The 27,909-nt window shown below is 51.3% G+C and overlaps 7 protein-coding genes across 7 annotated transcripts; 2 read left to right on the forward strand and 5 right to left on the reverse strand.

Moving 5' to 3' along the window:
• Positions 1–682: 682 nt before the first annotated feature.
• Positions 683–2,078, reverse strand: N7498_005516 (putative cell division protein kinase (Ctk1); the record flags this gene model as incomplete). Its single annotated transcript, XM_058452578.1, has 6 exons — positions 683–715; positions 772–927; positions 979–1,486; positions 1,669–1,814; positions 1,870–1,972; positions 2,023–2,078. 6 exons carry the CDS (start codon positions 2,076–2,078, stop codon positions 683–685), a joined length of 1,002 nt encoding a protein of 333 aa, XP_058309116.1.
• A 173-nt stretch (positions 2,079–2,251) lies between these two features.
• N7498_005517 (uncharacterized protein) lies at positions 2,252–5,360 on the forward strand (the record flags this gene model as incomplete). The annotated part of the gene is made up of 7 exons (XM_058452579.1): positions 2,252–2,397; positions 2,467–2,559; positions 2,643–2,728; positions 2,799–3,487; positions 3,553–4,006; positions 4,063–4,168; positions 4,221–5,360. Exons 1-7 carry the CDS (start codon positions 2,362–2,364, stop codon positions 5,358–5,360), a joined length of 2,604 nt encoding a protein of 867 aa, XP_058309117.1. The 5' UTR covers positions 2,252–2,361.
• A 557-nt stretch (positions 5,361–5,917) lies between these two features.
• Positions 5,918–6,724, reverse strand: N7498_005518 (uncharacterized protein; the record flags this gene model as incomplete). The annotated part of the gene is made up of 1 exon (XM_058452580.1): positions 5,918–6,724. One exon carries the CDS (start codon positions 6,722–6,724, stop codon positions 5,918–5,920), a length of 807 nt encoding a protein of 268 aa, XP_058309118.1.
• An 868-nt stretch (positions 6,725–7,592) lies between these two features.
• On the reverse strand, positions 7,593–9,683 carry N7498_005519 (lysophospholipid acyltransferase family protein; the record flags this gene model as incomplete). The annotated part of the gene is made up of 1 exon (XM_058452581.1): positions 7,593–9,683. The coding sequence occupies one exon, from the start codon at positions 9,681–9,683 to the stop codon at positions 7,593–7,595; it is 2,091 nt and encodes a 696-aa protein (XP_058309119.1).
• A 905-nt stretch (positions 9,684–10,588) lies between these two features.
• N7498_005520 (Equisetin synthetase) lies at positions 10,589–21,492 on the reverse strand (the record flags this gene model as incomplete). Its single annotated transcript, XM_058452582.1, has 6 exons — positions 10,589–12,651; positions 12,723–13,553; positions 13,621–16,392; positions 16,469–19,682; positions 19,755–21,116; positions 21,166–21,492. The coding sequence occupies 6 exons, from the start codon at positions 21,490–21,492 to the stop codon at positions 10,589–10,591; spliced, it is 10,569 nt and encodes a 3,522-aa protein (XP_058309120.1).
• Positions 21,493–22,364: 872 nt separating this feature from the next.
• Positions 22,365–25,034, reverse strand: N7498_005521 (fungal specific transcription factor domain-containing protein; the record flags this gene model as incomplete). The annotated part of the gene is made up of 4 exons (XM_058452583.1): positions 22,365–22,531; positions 22,629–23,904; positions 24,041–24,668; positions 24,874–25,034. 4 exons carry the CDS (start codon positions 25,032–25,034, stop codon positions 22,365–22,367), a joined length of 2,232 nt encoding a protein of 743 aa, XP_058309121.1.
• Positions 25,035–25,784: 750 nt separating this feature from the next.
• On the forward strand, positions 25,785–27,497 carry N7498_005522 (MFS transporter; the record flags this gene model as incomplete). The annotated part of the gene is made up of 3 exons (XM_058452584.1): positions 25,785–26,483; positions 26,545–26,622; positions 26,682–27,497. The coding sequence occupies 3 exons, from the start codon at positions 25,785–25,787 to the stop codon at positions 27,495–27,497; spliced, it is 1,593 nt and encodes a 530-aa protein (XP_058309122.1).
• Positions 27,498–27,909: the final 412 nt, after the last annotated feature.

Here is a 27,909-nt window from a genome sequence, read left to right on the forward strand (position 1 = left end):
AATTGAGATCCCAAGACCCTGACCCTGACCCGGTATTCAGCGGTCATGCAGAGTCGTGCTAGCCCGATCGGTCAAGGATCTGAGCGTGCTGAATGTCATGATTGGGGAGTTCGTTACGGTCCCTGGTTCCAAAGGGGGTTTGCGTAAACTACGAAACGAACCCCAATAGGAGGTGGTCGGGACGTTCTCGACCGGCGAAACTTGATTCTCCAAATTTGGATCGGACTGGAATTTGAGGGATGATCTCTTCATCCTCCACCTTTTGACTTCACGCCCTGTACTCATCGCGAACACGTCCTCCATGTACATGGATGATAAGGCAGAACCCCAAGACCCTCGGTCCCATCACTAGTAAACTAGCGCCGCCCGTGGCCCCGTGGTACTTCGCTAAGAGCGCTCAGACTCTGTTTCATCCCGCGCGGTTCCCGATTCTCATTGCCTGATGGGCTCGCTCGCAATTTCCGGTGCTCCCGGAGATCTTTCTGGTCCAGGAACGATTGTCTCCACAATTCACCTTGTCCACTTCGTGTTCCCTTGGCATGTCAACGATCGGCCTTTGTTTTCATTACGACCCTTTCCCCATCTGGTCAATCCCGCTTTTCCATATTGTCTCTATAATTAGCCGTTCCTACGCCCCGGGAAGGCTCAATAGGTCTGATCCAACGCGGATGGTACGTTGATATTAAGGTGTGGAGAAATACGGATGTCGGAGAGCCTGTGGGAAATTAGTTCTCAACGTCTTTCAGGCGCCACTCGGTCGCCGTCGCTTACCTCTTCGGCCGACAGCCTCTGACCACTCTCATAGCAGAGCAAATGGCGTGCGAGATCACGTCCATTCGAGGATACATTCGGTAGAATATCCTCCCAGGACTGTGCTGGAAAAGCGTAGAATTGTACCTTGCCCCAGTCGGGCAGTGTCTGCACTTCCTATACTCGGGGTTATCTCATGTCTCCGATTCCCTGCATATCGTAACCTACCGGCCAGTTCTGTTCGTTCGGGGTCCCCAGTGTTTTGAATATTGAGACGATGAGCGACAGATCGCTACCCACGGGCCCGGAATCGAAGAGCGCCCGATGTCCCACCCCGATCGCTTCCGCCACCACGCAGCCCGCAGCCCAGAGATCCAGAGCTGTTCCATACCCTTTGTCACCAAACAGGATCTCCGGGGGCCGGTAGCAGGTGGTTCCGACGTCCGTGATCTTCTGGTGAGATGGCTCCGACCCTGGATCACCTTCTTGCCACGAAATTCCAAAGTCTGCTAGGTAGGCCGGTCCGTCGGGAGAGTCCATCAGAATGTTAGACGGCTTGATGTCCCGATGAATGATCCCTAGTTTGTGGATATGAGCAAGCGCATGGAATAGATCCCGCAGGATCGATCGTGCCTGAGTAGCGGTGACCATGTCCCGCCGAAGCAGATGTTCCAAATCGTATCGAAGGAAGGGGAAGACCAGCACGAGTCTCCCCCGTCCAGGTTGAAAGTCTCCACTAACGGGATGACATGAGGACTACTAGCTTTGCGTAGCAGTCTAGCTTCCCGTTGGGCATCGTGAGGGGCAGTCATGAGATGCGGAATGGTTATTTTCACGGCGCGGACCGTACCGTCTCCGGCTTTGGATTTATATATTGTGGAATGTAAGCCATCAAAGTGATGGAAACACGATGTATACTGGCCGAACTGCTCGCCCGTCGGTATTTCAGATGTTTCTGAACCCTGAAACACATCCCGGGCCTCATCAGGACCGCTGACGACAGGTACTACACATGTGGCCTCGGCCGCATCAATTGCCCGTTGGCAAATGCGGTCATACTCTTCCTAGCACGGGAATGAGTTTGAGCAGCCCCTCACATCTTGGAATTGAGCAACAGACCTTGGAGTCGGCATTTTCGTACGCCTCAGTCTCATGCTGCCGAGCTTGTGACTGTGCTTCAGCGAAGGCGGCGGCAGAAGAAGCTTGCTGGTAGGCCGTCGTGCTAAGAAGAGATTAGTTTTCAGGTATCTATAGCATGAGTATTCTACCAACAGCGACTGGATGACCCTTAGTCGATCCGTAAAGCCCAGCCCCTTCCTCCAATCCATGATGGCACCTCAGTAGCTAGAGGTCGAGAATTAGATCGAACTTGGGAAGCGGAGAGTGGAAACCCAATTGTGGACCCGGGTGTCATGTGATTGGCTGTGGCCCCGTCACCGCGTTCACATCGTCATCCCATCCGTCCTCGGCGATGATTGACAACCCCGGCATTCGGACCTATCCCGCATTCATTGGCCTTCTTTGCTCGGGCTCGTCCTTGATCTTTCGTGTCTGCTGATTTCTCCCGGATTATGCGGTTGGTGCGCTTGGTGACTCGGCCAACTTGAAATCATGGAGCTCTCACGACAGGAATACCCGGCGCTGCTGGTATGATTCACTCTGATCTTCCCCCGTGGACTGCCGCATACTGATCGTGGGGTTCTCCCGCATGTTTAGGCCACTCTCTACCCTAGTCAAGCTACAACTGTTCTCAGCGACCGCATTCGAGTCATCAGCAAGATCCATTCGGATATCGCGGACTTCCTCCAGGTATGACCATCTGTCCCTCGTGACCCTCCCGGACCCCCGGTGTCGACCTGATGATACGGAACATGGAATTGATTCGGTAGTAGGAGCGTCGTCGCCTCGAAGAATCATACGCTCAGAGCTTGCGAAAGCTGGCGCATCGCCCCCAACTCGATAATGGGGCCGCGCTCGGGTAAGTCGAATGAACTCGAGAGCCGTGTGCTCCGACACACTGCGAATGGGCGAAACTGATGGGGAACTAGCATCTTTCAAATCCCCTGGCAGCGCATTCTCAATGCCACCGAGACGCTGGCCGTATCCCACGAGACCCTCGCGACCAAGATCGAAGAGGACGTGGAACGGCCCCTAAGGGAATACAGCAGCAAGAACCGCGACATGCAGCAAATGTCCGGCATTCAAAGTAATTTGGCGGGACTAGCTAAGAATGTGGAGGAAGCGCAGAAGAAGGTCGAAAAGGCCAAGGGCAAGGGCACGAAAGGCGCCGACAAGCTGGCCAGTGCAATCGCCGCGGTGGACGAAATTAACCAGCAATGGGAGTCGCGCGCCCCATTCGTTTTCGAGCAGCTCCAGGCAGCCGACGAAGGCCGACTCAACCACCTTCGGGACGTGCTCACCCAGCTGGAGACGCATGAGGTAGACCAGGTCGAGCGCGGTCGGCAAGCTGCGGAGAGTTGTCTGAACGTCCTTCTCAATGTGGAAACGGCCGATGAGATCAAGACCTTTGCGGCCAAGATGGCTGGCAACCGTGCCCCCATCTCGCCGGTGACGTCTCGGAGACAACCGTCTCAGGCGGAAAATCCGGCTGCAACGCCGCCTATGCAAACACCTCCAGCCGCGGCACCACTTGCGCCTCCCCCGCACATTCAGGACGATGCGGCTAGTCAGCGGTCGGAACAATCGGAGAGGGCTACCGCTGTCCAAACTCCCCCAGGTAAGCTGTGGATCTTATCTAGCTCTTTGATAGGGTGGAAGTCTGACATGTTTCTCTATCTAAAGCCCCAGAGCCGCAACCCCGGCACACCCCTCTAGGAGGGTTGAGGCGACTCGGCACTGTTATGAATAGGCGCAAGAGCGTGGTTGGACCATCGGCCGGAACACATGACCGAAAGACAGAGAAGAAGCACCGCAGTCCTTTCGCACCCTTCAAGAGAAGCGATTCCTCGAAAGATATGCAAATTCCCGAATCGCCTCCAGGAACACCTTCGGACCGCCCGGGAACGTCCTTGACCGAAGAAACCACGCACACTTCGAATATATCACGAGATCGCACCGTGACGGATACTGTCACGTCGGCTCCCGTCACTCAACCGGAGCCAACCGCCACCAATGGCACCTCACATGAGGCCCAGGCTGGATTTCTGAGCAACGGTGCCAACCAGATCGACTCGGAAGGATTCACTGAGCGTCCTTCCACAATCGATGAGATCACACGCGCCCAGAGGGAGGCAGGGTATGTAATAGCTTCTAGTAAAGAGCGTAGAGATTGCTAACAACTTTTTGGTACAGGTTGGAGGATCCCGGCGTGAACCTGACAATCCGGGATCAGCCAATCTTCGAAGATGAGAGCCAGGCTAAACAGGCGATGGACGATATGGCTAATACTCTTCGATTGGTCAGTTCCTCGGGCCTCTTAACAGGCGGCTCGCATGCTAATTCTATTACAGCGTGCCCAGCAATCTGGTAATATCCGACGGAATGCCGGTACCATCCGTGGCCGCCGTGACGTTCGAAACACGGTGTTTGTCCCAAACCCCAGCTCTGAGATGGCCACGACCTCGGGAGCACCCGACATGTATGCTCCCTCATCGCCGATCAAGCACGGTGCATCTCTCAGCAATGTGACGGACGACCAAGCTATGTCGGACACGACTTCTGTTCGCTCGGGGCACACCATGCAAGGCCCTGTGCCTACCATGCATCCTGATCTCTATGAATCAGGCTTGAATGCATCCATCATCGAAACAGTCAACGCTTGGTTCTCCGACGGTATTGTGACAAAGTCCTCTGTGGTGGGAGAGCTTGCTCTAGCTCACAACCCCACACCCGGTGCTCCAGCGGAGTCCACACGGATTCGCCTGGACAACTTCCCTGTATTGGAGAAGGTGGCTGCCAACCCGCATTTTGTCCAGGAAATTACCGACGAGGACCGAGGCCAGTATGAGATCCAGCTGAGCAGCATCTCGCGGCCCATGCCTACAGTCGCATTCAAGTACCAAATCCACTTGGATGATGCTAACCCCTCCACCTATTGCCCCGTCATCTTCAAGCCAGCATGGAACCTACAAGAACACCAAGCCAGCGCCATCATCTTCTACTCCCTCAACCCATCCTTCATCTCGCAGCCTGCCGAGTCTATCGTCTTGAAGAACGTGGTCCTGACCATCGGCCTGGATATCGCTGCCGAAGACGAAGCCACCAAGCAGCCGCGCGACTCTGTCGCCCACGCTACCAGCGCCGTCATGCACCCGAACCAGGGCGCCACCTTCCGTCGCAAGAACTCCACCGTCACCTGGAGGATCCCCGAGTTGGAGGTGAAGGCCCTCGGCGCCGGCGAAGACGGCAAGTTCCTGGTTCGCTTCTCGACCTCGACTAGCGGACCGCGCAAGGGCAATGTCGAGGCCAAGTTCGAGCTCAGCACAGCAGCAGCCGGCTCCCGACTCGGTATCAGCCGTGCCGTGACGGACGCGTCTCCGAAGGAAGTCGATCCCTTCGCCGACGAGGCCGCGCAGAGAGCTGCCGCTGTTGCTTGGGAGGAGGTCCCGACTGCACGCAAGCTGGTCGGTGGGAAGTACGTCGCTGCCTAACGGGCTTGCATGATATGACGCACTGTTTTTCGTATATACCTTGTCTTCTGTTTTTATTTTTCGCGGTCGTCGCCTCGTGGGGCTGACAGTCAAAAAGGAAGGGAAAAAGCCGAGGATGATCATGTTGCTTTTTTCGTTTCTTGGCCTCACGGGGCTCCCTTGCAAATAGCGTTCCTGTCAAGCCTTGGGTCTGTAGTTAGGCATTTCAACCTCCGTGTGTATGGTTTTGTTGTCCGGGCCTCTGTACTTGGTCCTGGGATTTTTAAATCGTTGAATTGATTTTCTCACTTGCGGCAGCTGATAGTCGTCATCGCTCAACATAGATTTAGAAAGATCCATCTCGATCGACAGCGTCGTATCCTCTTGCTCCATTTGTGGCCAATTGGTTGTTGAACAAATATATCCAGTTCTTCAATGATTTACAAGATATGGATAAGGGTTGAACTTGTTGATATCACTTTTGATTCTAGTATACATAATTCTACATTATTTCCATAAACCATAACCTTTTCACATCAGATCGCTCCAAAACAGAAAATCATAAACCCTTGACAATTTTAATACAACCGGGTAGCCCGGTTGCGCAGGACAGACAATTTCCTCCGCAACATAGTGTGGTTGCCAGAGGCAGTAGCATTGTGGTGAGAGCCATTGATGCTTTGGGTGTCATTGTGCTTGCCCGAAACGAAGTGGGAATGCTTCTCGGCCAGCTTCCCCATGATGCTGTGCACGGCCTGCTCGCTCTCATGATGACCAGCATTGTCGACGCGGCTTTCCTCCTGCGGCTCGATCTCGGAATGAGCCTCTTGAGCCACGAGCCACGAGTCGGAGTTGGAGCCGGGAGTCTGGACATTGTTGGCCTGCTGCACCTCCGCGGTTACGTCAATGCGCGGGATACCCTCGCTCTCGTCCTCGAGAGACTCCGTAACGGCGTCGTCGCAGATCAGCTGCACCCACACTTCGCTCCAGGCGGCGAAGTTGCGCGATTCGCATTGGCTCACTTCCACGCCGTTGCGGATCTCTTTGGTGATCAGTGGTGGGTCGACGCACTCGGGGACTTCGTGCACGGTGATGTTACAGTTTGCTCCGTCGGAAAAGAAGTAGTTATTGTGCTCGCGGGAGAGCATTTCAGCGTCCACGGAGATGGCGCTGACGAGATTGTGCTCGTAGGATGGGACGTTAATGTTGGCGCATTCGCCGACTGTGATGTCTTGGGATGGGACTGTTTCTTCGTAGTTTTCGTACGAGGCCATGTCGGAGAATGGCTCCCCTGGGCAGTTGGGGTAGAAGTGTGCCCAGACGCGCGCACTGGTGGCGGCGTAGATGGGAGTGGTGAGGAGGGCAAGAGTGATGATGGAATACATGTCTGCAAATGCAAAGCTCGACTGGGACTGATGAGATTGAGAATATTTGCAAGTGGTCTTATTGGAGTTTGTTCTGAAGATGTAATGCTTAGAGCTTTCCTCCTTCTTATATACAGCGTCAATTCCACGACAAAAGGCCCCTGAATATTAAGATGGCGGGGATGAATGATAGGAATGGCGGCCATGGCCTTGATGAAACGCGGATAGCACGTCCTGCGGCGTCCTTGGAAATGAAGAATGGCTTCCAGCGTCATACTCGGTGGCGGAGCGTGTTAAAGGGTCTGCCCAGAAGCCAGTTAGAAACAAGATCGAGCATTCCAGTCCCGGAATGGCGAGAACCACGCCGATCCAAGCTCGGACGCGCATTGTAATCGCCCAAAGAGGCATGGAAGCGCGTTCCTGACATTTCAGAGCATGGCTAACAACCTCTCAGGAGGCTGGATCGGCTTTTGATGATCGCCGGTCATGTCATTTGGCAGGTATGGCTTGACGGGGAGCTTGACGAGCTAAAGATAGCATTCATATGATGATTCTGGAACAAATTTCATTGGCCGATAGAGTCGTGGACCTACTTCAGTTGCTTTGTTGACTTTGATGCCGGGGAAACGTTGTGTTCCATGTATACGTGTGGACGGTTCCTGGACTGCACTATAGCATCACCTTTCCCGAAAAGGAAATCATCACCAGAGTCAAGGTTTATGAACATCAGGTTGGAGGTTTGTTCTTCAAATAACACTGTGAGAGCTACTTGTACACAGTACATGACAATAATAGGACGAGGAGCTGACCCTCAACGTCATGGCCATGGCAGGCCCGGGGTTCAACCCATACCGGGTTTTAAATCCCGGACGGGGAAAGTTGTCTTCCGTTATCTCTTCTTCTTGTCCTCTTTCACCCCAGGGGTCATCTTGTATTTTAGAATTGACTCGCCCGTCTCGAATGCACCGATAGTGTTTGATCGTCTCCCTCGTCCCTTCAACTGCGTCTGAATCTTTCGATCAATCTTTTCCAGATCGCCCTCGGAGTTGATAGAGCTGAGCCCCTTCATTTTCTGAGTACCAGCAGGGCCATTGGACCTGCTCCGACTGCGCTCTCGACTACTCGGTTCACTCGGCGGCATGCTCTTAAGACGGGATTGATAGGCATCTGGCCTGTATGTATCGGATGGGATTTCAGCATCAACATCGGGAAGAATGCCAAATCCAAGGTCATTGATAGTTTCAGTGACTTGCTCCGAGAGTGCTTCGCGATGCTCTCTTAATTTAGCCAGCGACGTGGAGGACCAAGGGCTCAGGGCAATCACAAGGGGCGTTAGAGATTTCAAAATATCCATCCCTACCTCGCCGAAGCGGAGAGCTGCGTAACTGACGAAGACCATGTGGGCGTAGAATCCCATCGCAAACATCCAAAGAGGAATTGCATCGGGCACGTAGGTCCTCGCTGCCATCCATGTGGGAACAGAATGGGTGTAATAGCCCTCGTGCCGATTGTAATACAACCAAACAGTTACAATGATCGTGTAGTAGGCGTACAACGTTGGTGCTAGTCCCATAGCGACGAGTATCTTCCATGTCCCCATGACATCATGTCCTTGAAGCTTGACGACGGATGCTGCCAGCGCACGCCGTCTCTTATTCTCCGAGATCACCTTCGTGGCGACGAAGACGGGCCAGAAAAGTAGAACTCCTGGCAGAGTTCCAAAGCTCAATACCAAAAGCTTGCACAATCGATAGAATAAAGTAATAAGCGTGAGCCACCAGGGCTTTTCGTCAAGATTACCCCACTCAACCTGGTGGTCTTTGATTCCAAGCGATTCCAAGCGTCTGTTGTACTCTTTCACAGCCTTTCTGAGGGTTACGACGCGTGGATCATCGTGGTGCTTCTCATAGCCCTTCAAAAGCCGCCTATTGAACTCTATCACAAGAGGCAAAGGCACCTTTTTGCTGATCGGGTTGTAGAGCTTCCTGGTCGATTGGACCAGGATGAGTGTCTCATGGTCGGGGCTGATCTGGGTGACAGCCTCGAGACCTTCATAGATAGTTTCAAGCAGAGATCCCACGGCATTGCGTTTACTCTTGCCTCCGGCCTTGAAGGCCTCGACTTGATCGGGGTGCACGTGGATTGGTCTCCCGAACTCTATAACTCCTCTTGATCGGAACTTGTGGGCATGGAAGTAGTTCATACCACATGGCACGATCGATAAGCCGCAATCAGGATCGCGGGCGAGGGCTCCCAGTGACATCAAGGCCGCACCCGCTTTGAGAGGTAACAGGTTAGACCGGTCATGGCTACCTCCCTCAGGGAAAATGCCGATGCAGCCTCCATTCGAAAGCTCTTTGTAGACGGCATCAAACATCTGGCTCTGGTCAACGTGCGGTGCGATCTTGAAAGACTGGCCCTTGTGACCCGGGTCATCAGAAAGTGGAGAAGCAAATGCCTTCTTCAGCCGAAGACTAATCGCGCTGAGGATCTCGTCAATCGTCGCAGTTTGAGGTCCGTCGGGACCTTTGACGGTGAGAGAGCCGCCGCTCATAAATTCGGGCTGCGTGAAATCGGTGCCGACTCCATTGACTAGGGTGGAGTCACTTTCGGGATCGGGAAGATAGATGGTGCCCTTCCCCGGTTTGGTCAAATCCATGGAACGAACAACTGGAAGAGCGCCCATGCAAGATGCGAGAGTGCCGATATATGGCTCCCTCATAGATTTTTGCGCAATCAAGAACGACACTCTGCGCTTGGCCTGCGACTTGAGCAGATGCATCAAGATGGCCGAATCGACGAACTGATTGGCATGAGGGGCAGCGACAATCAGTACCGGACCCTTTTCGGGAATTCTCCAGGCTCCACGGGGATAAATCTCGCGGAAGAAGAGATCCAGAGCCCAGGTGAAGAGCCACAAGACGAGGTCGTACAGCCAAGGGATCATCACCCGCTGGGACGCGTCCGATCGGTCCACCATGATCACCAAGTGGACACCTGGGATAATGTAGCTCCTAGAATTCAAGGGAGACTCATGAAAAGATGTGGGTTTAGAACGTGGCAGTTGACAAAATCATGAGGGGCGGTTGCCATAAGATTCGCGGGAGGTAGCGGCAGCCCCCACCATACAGCACGACGCGCTACGCGTAACGGAACAAGGGTTAACCACCAAGGGAATTGTCTTGGATTACAACTGAGGTACAGATAAGACAAAAAGGAAGAGACGGATCATGTCTCCATAATATAGACTAGCCCGCCCATATATACTGGGTCCAATTGTGCAATCAATACGAGGAAATCCAGGAAATACTTAGGCTGGCCTAGAAACGAGTAAGCATAAGGTTACATAAGCATACCGCTCCCACAATTTACATAGGGAATATGTACTGTGTAAAAGGAGCTATGAAAATTACGCCGAAAATGACAGCTTCTGGTGCCAGAAATGGTCGCATTTCCACTGTAACTTCCGCCGCTCGACTGCCCCATCACCCTGGACCACCACCATTCTGCACCCGACAAGAGTCCTTACTAAGTTATTCTCCTTATTTTCCACTCACGACTACAAACTACGCCGAAAATGGCTCCTACTTGGGTATGGATTATCTGCTAACTGAAAACTGACCAAGGGCTACAAATTTGAGAAAAATACGAGCCTAATAATCTTCTTGAGAATCAGGATCAATTTGGACTAGAGAGTATATATACAAATCGCGAAAATAAATCACAAAACAGACAGATCCAGAAGCAGGACAAGCAAGTGACAACGACAGTTTATTTGGAAAAACAAAAAACAAAACAAAAAGGACGCCGGACGCCGGTAATATCGAAGCCTAAAAGTAGGAAGTCTTGACGTATGGACCCACTGTACGTTCCCAATCTTCTTGATCATCTCTTTGAAACCGCTCTCCTTCCATCAGAATCAGTGACAACTAATTCCTGTGCGGTGATGAACCACTCAAAAAGCCCTGCACGCTTTGCCTGTCCAACCCAGTGCAATGCTGGGACGGTTGGAAGACTCCAGATAGCCTTATTCTCCTTCCGTTGGAAAAGCTCCTCTGCGTATGCCGCAGTGACATCTGTCCGGAGAACCGCCGTGCCAGGGTAGTCAAGGATACGCATAGCATTGCCCGAGCTTTCATCCCGGGCGACAGCAGTGGCTATAGCGACAGCCACATCATCAACTGGGGCGACGTCGAAAGTGCCACCAAGCCTGGCAAAGTCTGGCCGAACACCGAGACGAGGCGAAATTTCGAGATAAGCGCGCACCAGGGCATGTTCTAGTTCGTTGAGTTCAGTTGAAGTGACATGACTGTCATCCACAGGAGTCTTGGTAGGTCGATGTGTCGTCACCTGGAGGCCGAGATGACGCGCTGCACTGGCGAGGTATCGCTCAGCTACCCACTTTGAAGAAACATAGCCATGAGCAGGATCCGGTCGAGGCAAGTCATCTCTATCATCTGTCTGATAATCTGCCAAGGCACCTGAGCTCAGAACATGCAATTTGGCACCTGTGCGAAGAGCCATCTTTGCAAGTGCTTTGGTGCTGGTAACATTGACAGGCTTGAGAGCACCATATCCGTCCCAGAAGTTGCGGTCAGCAGCGATGTGCAAGATCACGTCAAGCTCTACCAGCTCAGGAGTTTCATCTGCGGGGAGAGATGGTAGCTCGTTTGATAGGATTTGAATCTTGCCCCTGAGACCAGAGAACAGGCTAGACGATTCTCGCCCCTCGATTGGTCGTGCCAAAATAATGATCTGCGCAACACGCTCATTTGCTGCCAAGTGAGGAATAATTTGCTTGCCCAGAGACCCGGTGGCACCTGTGACGAGTATGCGGAGTCCAGTATCACTCTTTTTCGAACCCCTTGTTTGTTGTCCTATCGCGGTAATCCCGTCTGGTAAGTCCAGCGCAATCTCCTTATCCCAATCTGGGGCAGCGCCCTCATTCTCAAGAAGTATGGCCATGTTTCCAAATTCGGGAGTGCTCATGAGCTTGCTCAGGCGTGGTGCATCACCGAATGCATCCTTGATAGGAGCCTGCAACTTGACCAGGAGCAACGAGTTACCACCGGCGCGGAAGAAATTAGATCGAGATGATAGTGCTTCTGAGGCTAATGAGTGAACCGGAAGAACAGAAGCCCAAAGGTCAGAAAGGCGACGCTCATTCGGAGTCCAGTCCTGCTGCAGCTCCGGCTGATTGGCGATAGAAGATGTTACCTCTGGTAGGGCAAAGGCTTGAACGGCTTTTCGGTCAACTTTACCGTGGGCAGTAAGAGGCACTTCGCTAACAGGCACAATGATGGCTGGCACCATGTATTGAGGAAGAGTACCGTTCAAGCGAGTACGCAGCTGCTCAATGATTTTGGCAACCTGTGCTTCACTATTTTCGTGGTTGTTCTGAATAACCACATGCGCAGCGAGAATATCATCGTGGTCTTCTTCTCCAGTTCGTAGAGTCACCACGGCGAGGGCCAATACACCTCCAGCTTCCTTGATGATGACTCCCTCGATTTCGGCAAGCTCGACACGGAAACCCCGTACCTTCACCTGGGCATCACCGGCGACGCGACCCTCGATAGCCAACAGACCACGGGAATTGAGCCGGCCATAATCTCCAGTGAGGTACATACGGCCCCAGCCACTGGAGTGCTTATCATGCGGTGCAAAGGGGTCTGTGACAAATTGCTTTGCAGTAGCTTCCGGCCGGTTGAGGTATTCATTCAAGCCAACGCCAGCACCGCCAATGACAATTTCTCCCGGAACGCCAGCAGGAACCGGTCGCGACTCCTCATCGAGGATATAAACAGCGTAGTTAGGCAGGACACGACCTGGAATAGGAACAGTCAAGTGGGGATCGTTGACATCAGCCACACCCTTCATTGTGGACACAGATGCTTCGGTAGGGCCGTAAGTTGTATAAAAGCGCAAGTTGGGGAGTATTTGCTCAACTCGCGGAATGAGTCAAGGAGACTTGAAGGGGACCGTTCACCACCGAACCAAGCAGAAGTCCAGGAAGTACAGCGGCGGAGACCCTCCGAGGCAAAGCGAAACCACATGTTGTACTCAGAAGGCGTTGCTACAGTGAATGTCACATTGTGCTCAGCCATGAGGCGGGTCAGCTCTGTTGGGTCACCACGGGCATCGGTTGGGGCAACCAGGAGACAACCGCCAGTAGTAATTGCAGAAGCGATCTGCTTTAGCGAGCCATCAGAAGTCAGGGCAAATTGCTGAAGCACAACTCGGCCAAGGTTGGTAATGTCCCATTCGCGAACAAAGCCCTCAACCATAGCGCGGAAACTGGCATGCTTAACCACAATGCCCTTCGGCTCGCCAGTTGAACCACTGGTGAAAATGATATATGCCGGACGATTGCTCTGGGCTGCTGTGACAGTTCTTTCCATTTTGGTCTCAGCTGCAACAGGTAGGTCGGAAACGTTGATAATAGAAACGGAGCTCTTTGACTCAACACCAATCTCTTGGAGGCGTTCTCTGGTATCATCGTCGACAAGGATGCAAGATGGTCGTGTCGCATTCACGTAGCTATTCAGGCGCGAGGTGGAAACTTTAAGATCCAAAGGCAGGTATATAGCACCAACACGAAGAATAGCGATGAGAGAGGAAATCCAATCGGCAGATGGCGTCTGGAAAACGCCAACAATGGACTGTTCAGTGGATTGATCTGGAATTCTCTCTCTAAGAGCGCGTGCGATGCTCTCAACTTGTTCATCGAGAGCCGCATATGTCAGAGCACGGCCAAAACCATCCTTAACAGCCAAGTTGTTAGGAAATTGGGCAATGACCTCATCAATGCGATGTGCGACAGTGGGCCACTGAAGCAGCAGGTCAGAACCTATGACCGAGAAAGTAAACAAGTGGTCAGCGAAGGCAGGGCTTTAATAATTTAGAGGTAGACGTACCCTTTCCAAGTTCCAATGCGGTTTTAATATCGGCCTTATCCCATTTTTCCAGCTTCTCAACCTTCATCTTCTCACCACCTTGCTTCACAACCTCCTTCAAAACGTTGACATAGCTTCGCATGAGCAGATCGGTCGATTCTTTGCTGTACAATGCATCTTGTGTATGTATGGCCAGCAACGCACTCTCTCGATCCTCAACGATCTCAAGTGCGATGTCATATGCACCTCTTGCTGGGTGCCATTTATGCTCACTTACTTTGCATCCGGCCCAGGGCATTTCCGCTTGCTCTCTCGTAAAGAGTTTGTAGTCCATGAAGATCTGGCACACGGGAGGATACGCATTAGATCGCGGCACAGCTAGCTCATCCAGAAGCAAATCGAAAGGCAATCCAGAGTGCTCGAGAGTCGCATAAACCTTGTTGCGGGTATCCTCAATCGCTTGCCCGAAAGTACGACCACCAGAGTTGCGGTCAAATAGAAGCGGGAGCACGTTGAGGAAGTTACCGATGCTGCCCATGAATTTGCCGTCGATTTGATTGGCATCGGCAATACCAATGATCAACTTCTCTGTAGTCTCTGTAGGCAACAGGCGGAAGAGAAGCGCTTGCAGTGCCGCTAGATACGCGTGGAATGAAGTAGATCTGTGACTGCGCGCAAGGCTCTTCAAGCGTGCTGTAGTCTGGGGATCGAGACGGACGCGGGTCACATTGCTGTTGTAACTTTCTAGCGGATGACGAATCTGAGAACGGGCAAAAGAAAGCAGCTCGACGGGGCGCGAGAGATCAATAGATTTTAGGGCCTGACGGTAGTATATGATGGCTGGCTGAAACTTACCCGCCTCATAGGCGAGGAGCTGCTGCTGACCAAAATCACGGGCTTGCGAGCCATCAGCCAGGCGAACTAGCGGGGTTCCGGAGCGGTTGTAGACTTGATTAATATCAAGCATCAGCACGTTCATACTATATCCATCCATTGAGATGTGATGTGTTCCCATGAGCAAGTAGTGCACGGTGTCAGAAAGTGAGAGCAGGCGTAGTCGCAGCTGCTTCCAGTCGCCAAGGTCCCACTTTTGCTCACGCATCGCATCGAGCTCTTCTAACGCCTGAGCTTCGGACTCAATTTGAACTGTTTCCAGATGCACGAGGGACTTCGACAGGATTCCTTGCATAGGTGTCTTGGTATCGTCATTAGACCAAAAGAAGCGCGTACGCAGTGCTTCATGCCTGTCAGCCACAGTTTCAACGGCCCTGGCAAGCTCACCAGTACGAATGGTGCCATTGAGTTTGAATGAATAGGCGATATTGAAGGTCGTAGGGTCCTCAATGTAGTGATGGAGGAACCAGAAGCGCTTTTGCCCGAAGGCCATCGGCTCAATAATCTCGGTAGAAGATCCGAGAACTGCCTTCCGCTTTGACTTTTCATGCTGCTTCATCAGTGCAGATATCGACAGTTCTTTTTGCTTAAAGACATCTGAAAGATCAAGAGGCTTATCGAGAGGCGTCTCTAGGGGTGTATCAGTGGAAGATTGCGGCGTTGGTATACCACGTGGGCTTGCCGACCCCTCTGAGCTGGTCGCCATCTCCGTGAAGGCATTGGTAGGAGGAGACGTGGGAACAGCTGGAACAGCTGGGGCTGGAGCAGACACAGTTCTAGGACGCTCGGCTTTACCAGCATTCCCACGAGCACCTTGTCGACCACCATCAGCTGCATCGTGTAGCAGAAGATGACTGAAACAGGGATTGCTGAGTAGTGTCGCACCCTCGCGGAAGGGGGAAACACCGGTGCAGACCTCTGAACCATCTTTCTCACTAGGGCGTCCAGCAAGAACAGTCTCTGCAAAAAGACCAAGGAAATCTTGCTCCGAAACATTGCGATACCCAATGCGAGTAAAGTGATCCTTGTCCAGGTGATTAGCGTGCTCAAAGTAGCCCAAGCCCTGGATTGAGCTGATAGCCATGTCGGAGCCAGCAACTCCACGAACGTCACGGCGATGAGCTGCCAGAGCTGCCATGAACTGATTGGCCATGATGTAGGCGGACTGACCTGTGTTTCCGACAACATTGGCCAAGGACGTAAACAGGATGAAGAAATCGAGCGGCGTATCGTAGAAGAACTCGTCTAAAACGACAGAACCTTCAATCTTGGGCGGTGCTGTCCGCTGGAGAGACTCAAATTTCATGTCATCGAATAACGCATCATCCATTAACATGGCACCATTAGCAACGCCAATGATGGGCGGCAGCTCAGTGCGGATCTCATCATGGGCTACGCGCACTGACTCCCGGCTAGTGACGTCCATGGATACCGTTTTTATGATCGCTCCCTCGGATGCACATGAATCAATGAACCTCTGGCTCACCTTGGGCCGTCGACTGGTAAGAACAATGTTTTGAGCTCCATGGGCTACCATCCAAGTACACAGTGACTGTCCTAGCTCACCCGTGAGACCAACGAGCAAGTAGGTGCCATCGGCTTGAAAAATAGGCCCATGGTCAATCGGCCGCACAAAAGTTTGCACAGTCGAAAAACTCCAATCAACAACAGTGAATGTATTGGTTGAAACAGGGAAGCCAGTTGTGTCCTGCAATGGTAGAGTTGGGACCTCTTCGCGAGCAATGGACGTGGGCAGTCGTACTCGGTTAGTTACTGCCCTCCAGGAAGCTTTGAGCGCTCGACCAATATGGTCCACATCGTGCTCATTTGCATCCGGAGAAAATCCAGATTTGGTACGCAGGAAATTAGTTGAAGTAAACCGTACTGGCAAGTTGGAACCTACGAGCCCAAAAGTAACAGAGTGGTGAGCAAATGTGAGATGATGATTTAAGCAGAAAGGAAGATCGATACATACCCTTTCTGAGTTCCAAAGCACGGCTAATCAGACCAGAATCGAACTCTCCAGCGTCGGATGAGAAGTCAATGAACATGGAGACATCGCGTGGTAAGAGAGCCTGTGCTTGACGAGCAGGGAGCCTTTCATGAATGAAGATATATGGCGATATGTGATTGGGGGCTGCTGTGTTCTTCACTGACGTTGTAAAGACAGCGCGCACGCCTTCCCTAGCCGCCTCAATGTCCAAAGCATCTTTGATACGCTGGCTTGCCTCGTGTACAACAACACCGCCAAACCGTGGCGCACCGGCGATGATTGTCTGTGCAAGAAGACTTGTAGCAACATCAATAAGCGAGCCATTGATATTGCTATCCTTTGCAGACAAGCGCACAGTCCATTCAACAGGCACACAGGCGCGGGACTCGACGGCCAGTTCGGAGAGTGCAGCAAAACGTTGTCCTGACACAATTTCGGTACCAATAAGCAAATGGAAATAGCCAGCGTCTCGAATTTTAATGGCCTGCAGCAGCGACTTTTCGACCCGAAGAGTCACGGTCTTGCCATATAGCTGAGATGGTGCCAGAACACGTAGCGGGGATACTGTGGCAAGCTCGAAAGCTTTCCCATCGGCTGCTGGCTCTAGTACCACAATCTTCTCGTGGAGATCAACTTGATCTACCACTGCACGGCGGTAAGCGTTGTACCGGTTGTTGGCTTCCGTGTACGGGAGTAGTCGTGGAATCAACAAGCGACCGTTGACATAATGATTTTCGGGCTCAATTGACCAGAGGAGGTTGTAATTCTGTTCTTTCTTGAACCGCGCCCCGAGTTCGAGGCGCACAAGGGCCTCCGCTAGAATATGGGGCGTCGCTGTCGTGGCCGCATCGAAATCGAGCAACTGCAGTGTCATTGCTGGATACTCATGGCGAAGGACACGAGCTAAACCGAGAACAATGGACGAGTAAGGACACCCGGCCCTGGCCTCGTATGTCACCCACAGAATACTGCTACCATGTCTGCAGAGACTTTTGAGAGCGTCGATTTTGGCCTCAGTACGGGTCTCAAGGAACTGCTCATCCAATTCCGTCAACGACAAGACAGAGCTCCCAGAATCGAGGCCCCGTTTGTTGAGTTCCTCAAGCGATTTGATCCGAGTAACGGCCGCATATCGGGATCTCAGTAAATCACAGACATTCTGGCTAAGTTGGGCGACCGCCGCCGTCCGACCGCCGACGACAACCAGGTGAGTTATGTTTTGCGTCGGGCTACTCAAAGGAGTACGCAAGCTATTGACACGATCATCAACAGCTTGACTGACAAAGACGGAGAACCACTGTGGGTTGCTGGGGTTGAAGAAAGGAGTGTGCGTGTCGACACCGCTAAATCCGTGCCTGCGGACCAACGCGTCCCACCGCGACAGGGATAATGCGCTGCGACGGCTTGGGCTAGGTCCCTCGGGTAGCCCACCCAAAATGGTGCCCAAGCTCAGAGAGTCGTTGGTGTTAATTTCAAGAGCAACCAAGTAGCCACCGGGTCGCAGCAGCTTTCTTGCATTGGCTAGTCTCTCATCCAGATCCTCGGCAGCATACAGACTGTTCGATGCCAACACAATATCATAGCAGCCTTCCTCTAGCCCCTGCTCTGCAGCAGGCTGGTGGGGATCATATGTCGCAAGCGACAAGCGGTCACCGAACCCGCGGAGACGCTCTTGTGCCTCCTCGAAAGCTTCAGGGGAAATTTCTGTGTATGTATAAGTTGAGAAAGACTCGCCTAAGGCGGAGAGAATTGATGCAGTCGAGCCAGCGCTGGACCCGCCCCCAATCTCCAGAATATGTACACGTGGGAAACGATACGTGATCTGGGCCACCGTGCGGGCGTACCAAGTATTCGCACTCTCTTGCCCCTGGTTTGATGTAAGGCTTCGGTAGAACTGATTCAGTAACCCGTCTTTAACGAGATGCTCCCTGACGTCTCCGCCGCTGCGGATCTGCTCAGCCAAGTGATCACCAGCCGCCTCTAGCAGACGCATATAGTTGTAATCATGGTGCTTTGCAATAAGTGAACGGACATAGGCTGGAGAATCTTTCAACGCATTGCTCGGTACTTGGGGATGCTGCCCCTGCGACACAGATTCCACAGCGCGACTAGCGAAGTCCAACAAGACCTGGAAGTGAGCCGGGGTGTCCGACCTTTCCCACTCGGTAATGACCTCCTTCAATTGACGAAGATAAAAGAACGCCACACGCTCGGATGCAAACAGCATGTCGTCGTTCTCCGCAATAACACTATCCATAACCGTGGTCGCATCGGGAGCTTCTGAGCGATAATGGTAGCGTGTATATATCACGGCGTCATCGCGAGGCATGGGTGTGGCAAATGGCTGCATCTCAATCGATTCAAACTGCACAAATGGATGCACCTGGGACGAGCCGCCAGTGAAGATATCAATGTCTACTGTCATATGACCTTCAGGAGCCGGACGGGACGATGTCTGGTATTGAAGGGCACGATCATGATTCCTCGCAAAAAAATACGGGTTGATGACAACGGAGCGAATGGAGGTCGGCACGCAGAGGGTAAAGAGACGATTGTCGTGCGGGTGGCTGTAGGCTGCAAACCCAGTCTGGATGGCCGAGTCGAGCCAGCCTGGATGGACTAGGAGATTGTCTTCCCAAGCATCACCCGACTCATCCTCAATATCGCCAATAGCCCAGCTCATCTTGCGTTTGATTGATCGCACGCCTGTCAATGGAGAGCTATAGTTGTATCCAAGTTTGACGAACTGAGAATAGAGACGCTCGGCTTCCGCATTCACCAGATTGATTTCGTCATGGCGAGCTGGAGGAAGTATGTCACTTTCCGGCTCATGAAAGCTGGCGGTAACTATAGCACTGAAGTTCAAGACCAGCGGATTTGCGCTATCAAATGGTAAACCAGAATGACAAGAGATGCGAGCTGTGAGTTCGTCATTGGTAGATCGAACCACACTGAGAGTAATCTTAGTCTCCACGCCGGTGTTTTCATCATCAAACGAGAGAGCGCGACCGATAACAACGTTTTCAAGCGTGATCAGTCCTAGCTTGCGATCTCCGGCGGTGGCAGCGACAGCTTCCACAGCCAAAGAGATATAACCCATAGCCGGGAAAACACTTTGACCTTGCAAGGCGTGGCCTTGGAGCCAGCTATTCTCGGACAGACGCAAGACATTTCGCCACGAAATCTCTTCATCTGTCTCATTTTCCACCAGCCGTCATCCCAAAAGAGGATGTGGCAGCGAGTGCAAATTGCGATGGCCGCCAGAAACTCGAGTGAGAGAGTAAAAAGAGCGCGAGTGATCGAAAGGATATGTAGGCAGATCCGTCACAATCTGCTTTTCCTGGGAGTCAACACCAGAAATGAGCTTTTCGAAGCCATCGAAGTCAACTGAAGAGGCACCAAGATGCGACCACAAGTAGCCAAGTGCCGAGGCAAGCTCATCAAGGTCGCTTTTGTTACGGGCCAACAGACCCACGTATGGAATCTGTTGACCTGTGGACTGTTGGATCGTGTCAAGGGCAGGTCCCTTCAGTGCGGGATGGGGACCGAACTCGACGGCCATATCAAAAAGCCCGCTTTCAGCAACAGCCTTCGATACAGCTGGCTCGAATAGAACAGCACTTGTCATGTTGTCGACCCAGTACTGTGATTGCTGAACATCCTCTTTCGTCATGACATGGCCACCTTCAACCACACTCGAGAACCAAGTCGTACCATTGCCCTCGTCAACGCAATAACCGGCTCTTGCCAGACCCTCGAGGTAGGGCTTCGCGCATGGCAACATATGGGTTGAGTGATAGGCGGTGTCAACTCGCAATCGACGTGCAAATTTACCTTCATCCTGAAAAATGGCAACTGCCTCCTCGATGACATCTTCATCACCAGAAAGCGTGATACTGGCAGAGGAATTGCGCGCTGCCACCTGGATTCGACCAACAAAGTCACCCAACTCGCAGAACTCTTGTGCATCCTCATATGACGTGCCAACCGCCATCATGGCGCCTGGACCTCCAGACTGCGCCAGATTGGCGTAGAGACCCCGATAGTAAGCAACGCGAATAGCGTTAGAGGCCGAAAGAAAGCCCGCAGCATACGCTGCACCAATTTCACCAGATGAGTGACCGACCACGGCGCACCTGTCAATTCCTGCTGCTCGCAGTAAATCTACGAGCACGATTTGGACAGCAGTGCACAGTGGCTGAGCGAGAGCTGCCTCAGCAAGCCGAGAGGACTTGGAATTAGCGAGGAGCTGCGAGTACAGTGTCCAGGCGGGCCGATCCCCATCCGGTAGAGTGGCAAGGGCTCGCTGAAGCTCCGCAATGCGCTGTGAAGCAAATGGTGACAATTCAAGTAGCTGTGCACCCATGCGAGGCCACTGAGCACCCTGACCCGTGAATATACCAAGAACTTTAGGTCTTGTGACATCGTAGTAGCGGGTGGCCAGACCACTATCGCTAGAGTTGGTATCGTCGGCTAGCAAGCCATCGATCTTCTTGATTGCGCCCTCGATATTGGTGGCAATGATGGGCTTGCGGTAAGGAAGCGTTGACCAGCGTGTCTGCAGGGTGTATGTTAGATCCCGAATGTTTTTGAGCCTTTCAAAGCTTCGATTGTTTGGCCACCAGAACAGCTATAACGTATCAGATAAGCAGCTCATCTTCTATAGCGGAGGAGTAAACATACAGCGAATCATAGACAGTTTCCATGACCAAGCGCTGCTGTGGATCAATAGCCTCGGCTTCCGCCGGTTGGATGTTGAAAAACCCATTGTCGAAGCGAGTCACATCTTCTTCAATGAAATATGCCTTTGTTGCATCTGAAGCTCCATGCTGTGATCCGTTGGCATGATAAAACCCTGTCGTATCATAACGGTCCGTAGGTATACGCTTGGATAGATCGCGCGGTGACTTAATCAAATCCCAGAGTTTTGAGGGAGAATCACAACCTCCTGGGAAGCGACATGCCATACCAATTATGGCAATGGGCTCCTTTTCCGAGAGTAGCATTTTAGGATATAGTCGATGGGTGCTAGTGGAGAGACAATGGAAGGATACGCGATGTTAGATGGCAGCTTCGAAAATTGTCCGGTATTTGGTCTCAATAGACGAGGACATTAGACTTGAGCAACACAAGAAATAGGGGATCTTGATAAATTCAAGCGAGGTACGCAGCTGTTTAAGCCTTGGCAGCAAGGAAGCAAGCTCACTGGTAGGAAGGAGCCCTGGAACGACCTTTTCTTATTCCGACCAGATCGTCATGTTTCACATTTGCTATCGGGCCCGCAAATTCATCGGCAAGACCAACTGAATGCGAGAAGTATGACTTCCGAACATCGGAATAGCTCGAGCGGGTCATGTATATGCTAACGTCTTTCAAACGTTGGAAACAAGTCCACTGGACAGATACTCGCGCGGCTCCCGACTCGGAGTCCCGATAAAAACCGACTTTTTGCGAGTACCTAGTAGCCTATTAGAGTCTGAGAAAAATACCGATATGCGAATTCATCATAGATGTAAAAGGCCACCTCCGTCACCTCCACGAAAGGTGGTCTTGAGGGATTTCAAGTTGAGGGTGTCTCTCTCTCATGGCTGGTGAAGTACGCGTCCAAGCAACCGACTAGTGCTATCCAAAAGCAAAATAGAAATGTTTTCGTAGGTATTTCAAGGTTTAGCTTTGACCTTGTACTCGTAGGACTTCACAATTTAATAGTACAGTATATTAAAGGCTTAATTCACATCATTGGGACTTATAGGTTCGTCCTTGTGCCTGCAGGTAGCCTCTTGTTAGAATTATTCGTGTTTTTCTTTCAATCCTCCCCAGTCAACAAATTGTGGGTCCATAATCAAATGATAATTGGGAATAAAGATTGATTCATAACTTAATGGAAACTAACATTCATCCACTGATCAAACTCCGTCGTGTTTGTGAGCAACAAATCTTCCATAGAGACAACCGCCGTAGTTAAAGACGACATGAGACCGTCCGAGTACCGAAAATCCGAGTTATTCGGAAATGTGGGCATAGATGAGAAGTTTGCAATGGAATCTAGAGGAAAGAAATGATTAGTTTCGATGGTAGTTAATATGGAAGAGGGATGGAAAGAAATGGGAGGTCCTCTTGGCATTAATCGATTTCTGTTTACCTTCGTACGGTTCCGACGATGGCTGATCCCCAGATACAGGAATAAATGGAGAGACCGAGTTAGGAGTAGCGACTGGGGTCTGATCGTTTTCTTGTCCGTCCATCCCCAGAAGCGGATGCAAGAGCTGAACCACTCGTCGTGCCTCCGGGGACAGAGCACTCAATCGTAGCCAGAGAGGATAAACGTTCTGCAGCAGATCATGTATGCTGTTATCAGTCTTCTCACCCAAGGACACGTCGGAATGTGTCCTTGTCAACTGAACATAGTAGCAGAGAATACTAATGCCCAATAAAAAGACAGCCTTTAGGCGTGATGACGTGAACATCCATCGCACTGGATATAAAAGTCCGTCTCTCTGAGTTTCCTCCTCAACTATCTGCTGGAATTCGAGAATTCTCATTGCGGATTTTATGCAGGCCTTCCGTGAATATTCGAATTGTGCTGGGTTGTAGGAGGGTGTAAGATACTTCCGATGAAGCCAAATGGTCACACGCTGGATTGCAAGCTGAAGTAGCACTCGGTGCATGACGATCTGTGGTAAAACCATAAATGATTGACTAAGAGGCTGCCAACGGAAAATGGGCGATAGCGAAGCTTCGGCCTCCTGCAATTTCTGGTCGAGGTCTATGATCTCCACATATGGGTGCTCTCGTGTGTCGTTGACAAGATCACTGACAAGCCCGTTCATCTGGTCTATCCTGGTTCTTGCTAGACTGTACAAGACAGGTGTGACCTCTGTTTCGGGGCGCGATTCAGGCAGCTCAGTGGTATTCTCGTCAAAATCAGTATCGAATATATTTCGAGGCTCGGCGGTATCATATTGCTGCAGCTTAAGGAGACGGGGTAGTGCCATCTGGCTAGATAATCGCAAGTCCATCTGCACTATCACAGCCCATACCCTCCGTCGCATCTCTCCAGCGAATGGAGAGATACTGGAGAAGTTTTGTGGGTCTCGATGATACCCTAGACTCAGAGCAAGCTGTACAAGCATCCCTTGTACCAACCACAGACCAATCTCTGAGTCCCTGGAAAGGAACAGCTCACTGGTTAGATAGTTGATCAATGTTTCTAGCACGTAGTCTCCACCCTTAGTCCACTGACAGAGCACAAGGCAATGAATGACATTCTCTCGAAACATATGCACGCGCACCGGCGTCTCCGGATCCTCAGAGCCCTCGATTGATTGTTGATACCGTGTTGAGAGGGACATGACACTGAACAAAAGTCCAATCCAAGCTATTGAGACTGCATTTGGTTCCTGCCAGAACTTTTCATACTGAAGATTAAGGGCAAATTAACCATCACGTTAGTAAATGACCACATGGAGCAATAAAAACAGGTAAATGACTGTGGGTAGGAAAAGTCGGTTCTTGACATTTGTATTAAAAGGACTGAGGGTGGATGATCCGTACCTCTTTGAGAAAATGCCCGCTATGAAGAATTTCCGGAACAACACCCTGGGCGTTAAAGTATCGAGCAACCATACGATCCACCGCAGGCCGAGCGGGAATAGCAGCCAGTAGATCGGCCTTCGTTGTCTGAACAGGCTCATAAAGAAGCCGGGGGCCAGGGCTCTCATGGAGTACATGATCATTCGCTGCCAACAATCTGGCCTCCTCCTCCTCTTCGTAATGATCCCTCAGCTCTGAGATGCTGTCAAGAACGGCAGCCCAGTGAAAGCTTCCAACATAGTTTGCACCATGTGAATGGAGGCGCATGCTACCATGCTCCGAGGGTGCAGGGGACGTAACATAGTCTCTGTTACGCGACAAGGAAGCATGCTGCATAGCTGGCACGATATTATCTTCATCGACCGAGACCAATGGTGTTGTCGTGGATACACCCTGTGGCGATGTCCCTGGCGTACCCTGAAAGGAATACGCGAGGTCAATTGCTGGACCATCTGAATAGGCAGTGTGTGCTTGCGGACTGTGCTGCTGTTGTAGGCTCTGCTGTTGCTGCTGGGCTAGAGAGCGCACCAAAGACTCGAGTTGCTGAATGCGGTTGCCGACGCTTACTTTGCTTTTATTGCGAGGCGCCCTGGACCGGTATGAGCATGTTGAACCTATCCCTCGTTCAAGACAGGTCTTGCATGGTAATTGACGATCACATCGAACTCTGTAAGACGAACAGATGGAAAAGGGACTTTGGTCAGTTTCGATTTTCTTGTTGACAACTTGGAAAAGTGGCATATTCAAGCGACGGGGCGTGGGAAAAAAAAAAAAAAAAAAAATGGAAAATTTACTTGCGACTCCGGCAGAAGGTGCATGATAGCAGCGGCTTCTCTCGACGGCGATCTCGTAATTGCGGCAGAGAGTCTGGTATAGAGGCCTCATCAGGTTGTGGCGGTATTGAAGGACCTATCTCGACCAATTCAGATGGCTTGTCGGAGGCTGGAGGATCCATCGACGCCAAGATCGGGGGGCCTTTATTTTTTAATATTGACGAACTCAGAGTGCATTAGCTGAGCTTAGCAAGAAAAAAAACTAGTAAATCCCCATGTAAAGGGAAAGCGTTAGATGGGGCAATGTTCAACGGAGATTGCGGAGCAATCGACGGGGGAAAATGATCGGAGCTATCGACGGAGCAACGTGGGGCTTTCAGCGGGAGTCGGCTTACTGTACCCGCCCACTCTACAGTCTGAGAATAGATGACATTCAAAATCTAGGACCCACGGTGATCAGCTCATATTCGACCGCCTACCTACCTAGAAATCGATACGGTGGTCTGAGAGGCCTTAGTGGTCAGATGGGCAAGATAGAACCGGCAGAATGAGTGGTGAATTTGTGGATTTCGATTCCATATGTTGTCACCGTACTGTAAGCTTCATGGTGGGGGGTGGCGTTAGGTGAGATTCTCGTACGTATTTTGCAAACAAGTGTAGCCCAATGGTACAGTACTCGGAGACGGCAAATCAGAGGCCGAAACGGAGCAAACCCGGGGCAATATACGGTCTTATTGACCTAAAGGATCGAAAGGAATGCTACGATCATTCTATCTTTTTATTTATTACGGGCGGCTAAGCAACACAGCAATTTAAAAAAAATCAAAATACACTACTGCAGCTGATCCTGCCCGCTCTTCTATCGCATCGATTACCACATTGAGATCGCCAGATTATACCAGGCCAGAACCTCGGAAACCCACCGACCAAGAATGCCTTCAAGCTCGGCCGAGACCGATCGAACTGTCTACGATCAAGAAAATAGGAATATGGCGGCCACCGAAACTGGTACTGTTGAAGAGTACTTGGGGCAAAATGCCCCGACTACTGCCAGCAGCAGCTCTGAAAAACATCACACGTCGGATCCTGCAAAGGATATGGAGAAAGGAATTCCAGCAGGCAATGATGCTTTCATTGCGGATCCAAACGTCGTCGACTGGGATGGACCGGATGACCCTGCTAATCCACGGAACTGGTCGAAGGCATTCAAAATGGCCAACGTACTGCTTGTCAGTTTGTCCGTGTTATATTGCAATCTTGCAACCACGATGTTCTCTCCGGGTGCCAAACTCATGCAGAGCGAGTTCGGCTTCAATAGTGACACTGTTGAGGTTCTGACAATCACCATTGCCTCACTTGGCTTTGCGGTGGGTCAGTTCTTTGTGCCACCCCTCTCTGAGGTTTTTGGACGTGTGCCTGTTTATCGCGTAAGCTCAATATTCTATCTTGGATTTACTGCTGGCTGTGCACGAAGTACCCATGTCGCAGAGTTTCTTGTCTTCCGCCTGTGCACTGGCCTTTCTGCTGCGTCTTACATGTCAACCGGAGGCGGTACCGTCGCAGACTTGCTGCCAAAGGAGGAGAGAGGAGTAGCAATGGCTCTGTTTACTGCGGGACCACTTCTTGGGCCGGTATGTTCTTCAAATACCGCTAAAGAAAGCCTTGGAATCAAGAGACTAACATGACTACTAGGTTCTTGGCCCTATTGTTGGAGGATTTGTGACTGAGAATCTGAGCTGGAGATGGACATTTTATCTCATTCTCATGCTTGTAAGTTATGTGATGCCTCGTCCAGCTCTTCTGTACAAACATTAACCATGAATTACCAGGCCGGCGCCATCACAGTTGCCTCTTTCATATTTATGCGTGAAACAAGCGCCGTCACCATTCTCAAGAAAAACGCCACCCGCTTGCGCAAAGAGACTGGGAATCCAAACTTGCGCGCAAAGGGCGATAAGCAGACCCCAATCAGTCATCTTATTGCTCATGCCGTGACTCGTCCAGCCACTTTCCTTGTCCTCTCACCTGTTCTTTTTCTGATCTCTCTTTACATTGCGTTCAATTTTGGTGTGACCATGCTGTTGTTTGCGACCTTCCCAATCGTCTTTGAAACCTACTATGGCTGGAGTGTTGGTGTCTCCGGTTTGGCATATATTGGTGTCGGCATCGGCTGTGCCGTTGGTGTATTGATCTTTGCCAATCTTAGTGATCGCTTACTGCATGCTGAAGGTGGGAATTTCCGCGCTGAGCGACGTCTGATCTTGATGATGTGGGTCTCCCCTCTTTTCCCCATCGGCTTGTTTGTCTATGGGTGGACAGTGCAGTACCGAGTGCACTGGGTTGTTCCCATCATTGGAACAGCTATCTGTGGACCTGGCGCTGTGGTCATCAGTTCCTCCGCGCAAACATATATCATTGATATATTTGGGCCTCAGACAGCCGCATCAGCCATGGGTGCCCTCACGATTCTTCGTAACTTGACAGGAGCATTCCTGCCCCTTGCCGCTCCGTCGCTCTATGCTCATTTAGATATGGGCTGGGGAAACAGCGTGCTCGCATTCATTACCATTGGTTTCATCCCAATCCCATTCTTGTTTTACTGGAAGGGAGAGTCGCTGCGTGAGAAGTTTCCAGTCAAGATTTAAAGAGGCAAAATAATCCGGTGTTATTTTTACCTTCACTCCATTCCAAGGTTTCCTAACTACCCCTTCCTAGTCGCTTCCAAGTTTGACTTCCTTATCCCCAAAGCGTTGCATCCTCCGCGCTTTTATTATCTTTTCAACATTTTCTTTCTACTGTATTTCTCTCTTTCATTGACTTTGCCTTTCCCAGGCAAGGTTTTTCTTCATCTCTTGTTGCGATGATCCGCTGATGTCCCGTGTTACATAGACTGAAGACGTGATTCTGTAAAATAGAGTTCTTCGCTAATATTCAATCAGATAACCTCATATCTTAATACTGGTAATATGTAGATATGTAGATCCTATACTCAATGAGTTTTTGTCCCATTAAATAAGGGCTGGAATGACCTAGTGGCCAGACGCAGTGACCTGGACC

Source organism: Penicillium cinerascens, assembly GCF_028974065.1.
Source record: "Penicillium cinerascens strain IBT 15544 chromosome Unknown contig_5_segment0_segment0, whole genome shotgun sequence".
Classification (NCBI taxonomy): domain Eukaryota; kingdom Fungi; phylum Ascomycota; class Eurotiomycetes; order Eurotiales; family Aspergillaceae; genus Penicillium; species Penicillium cinerascens.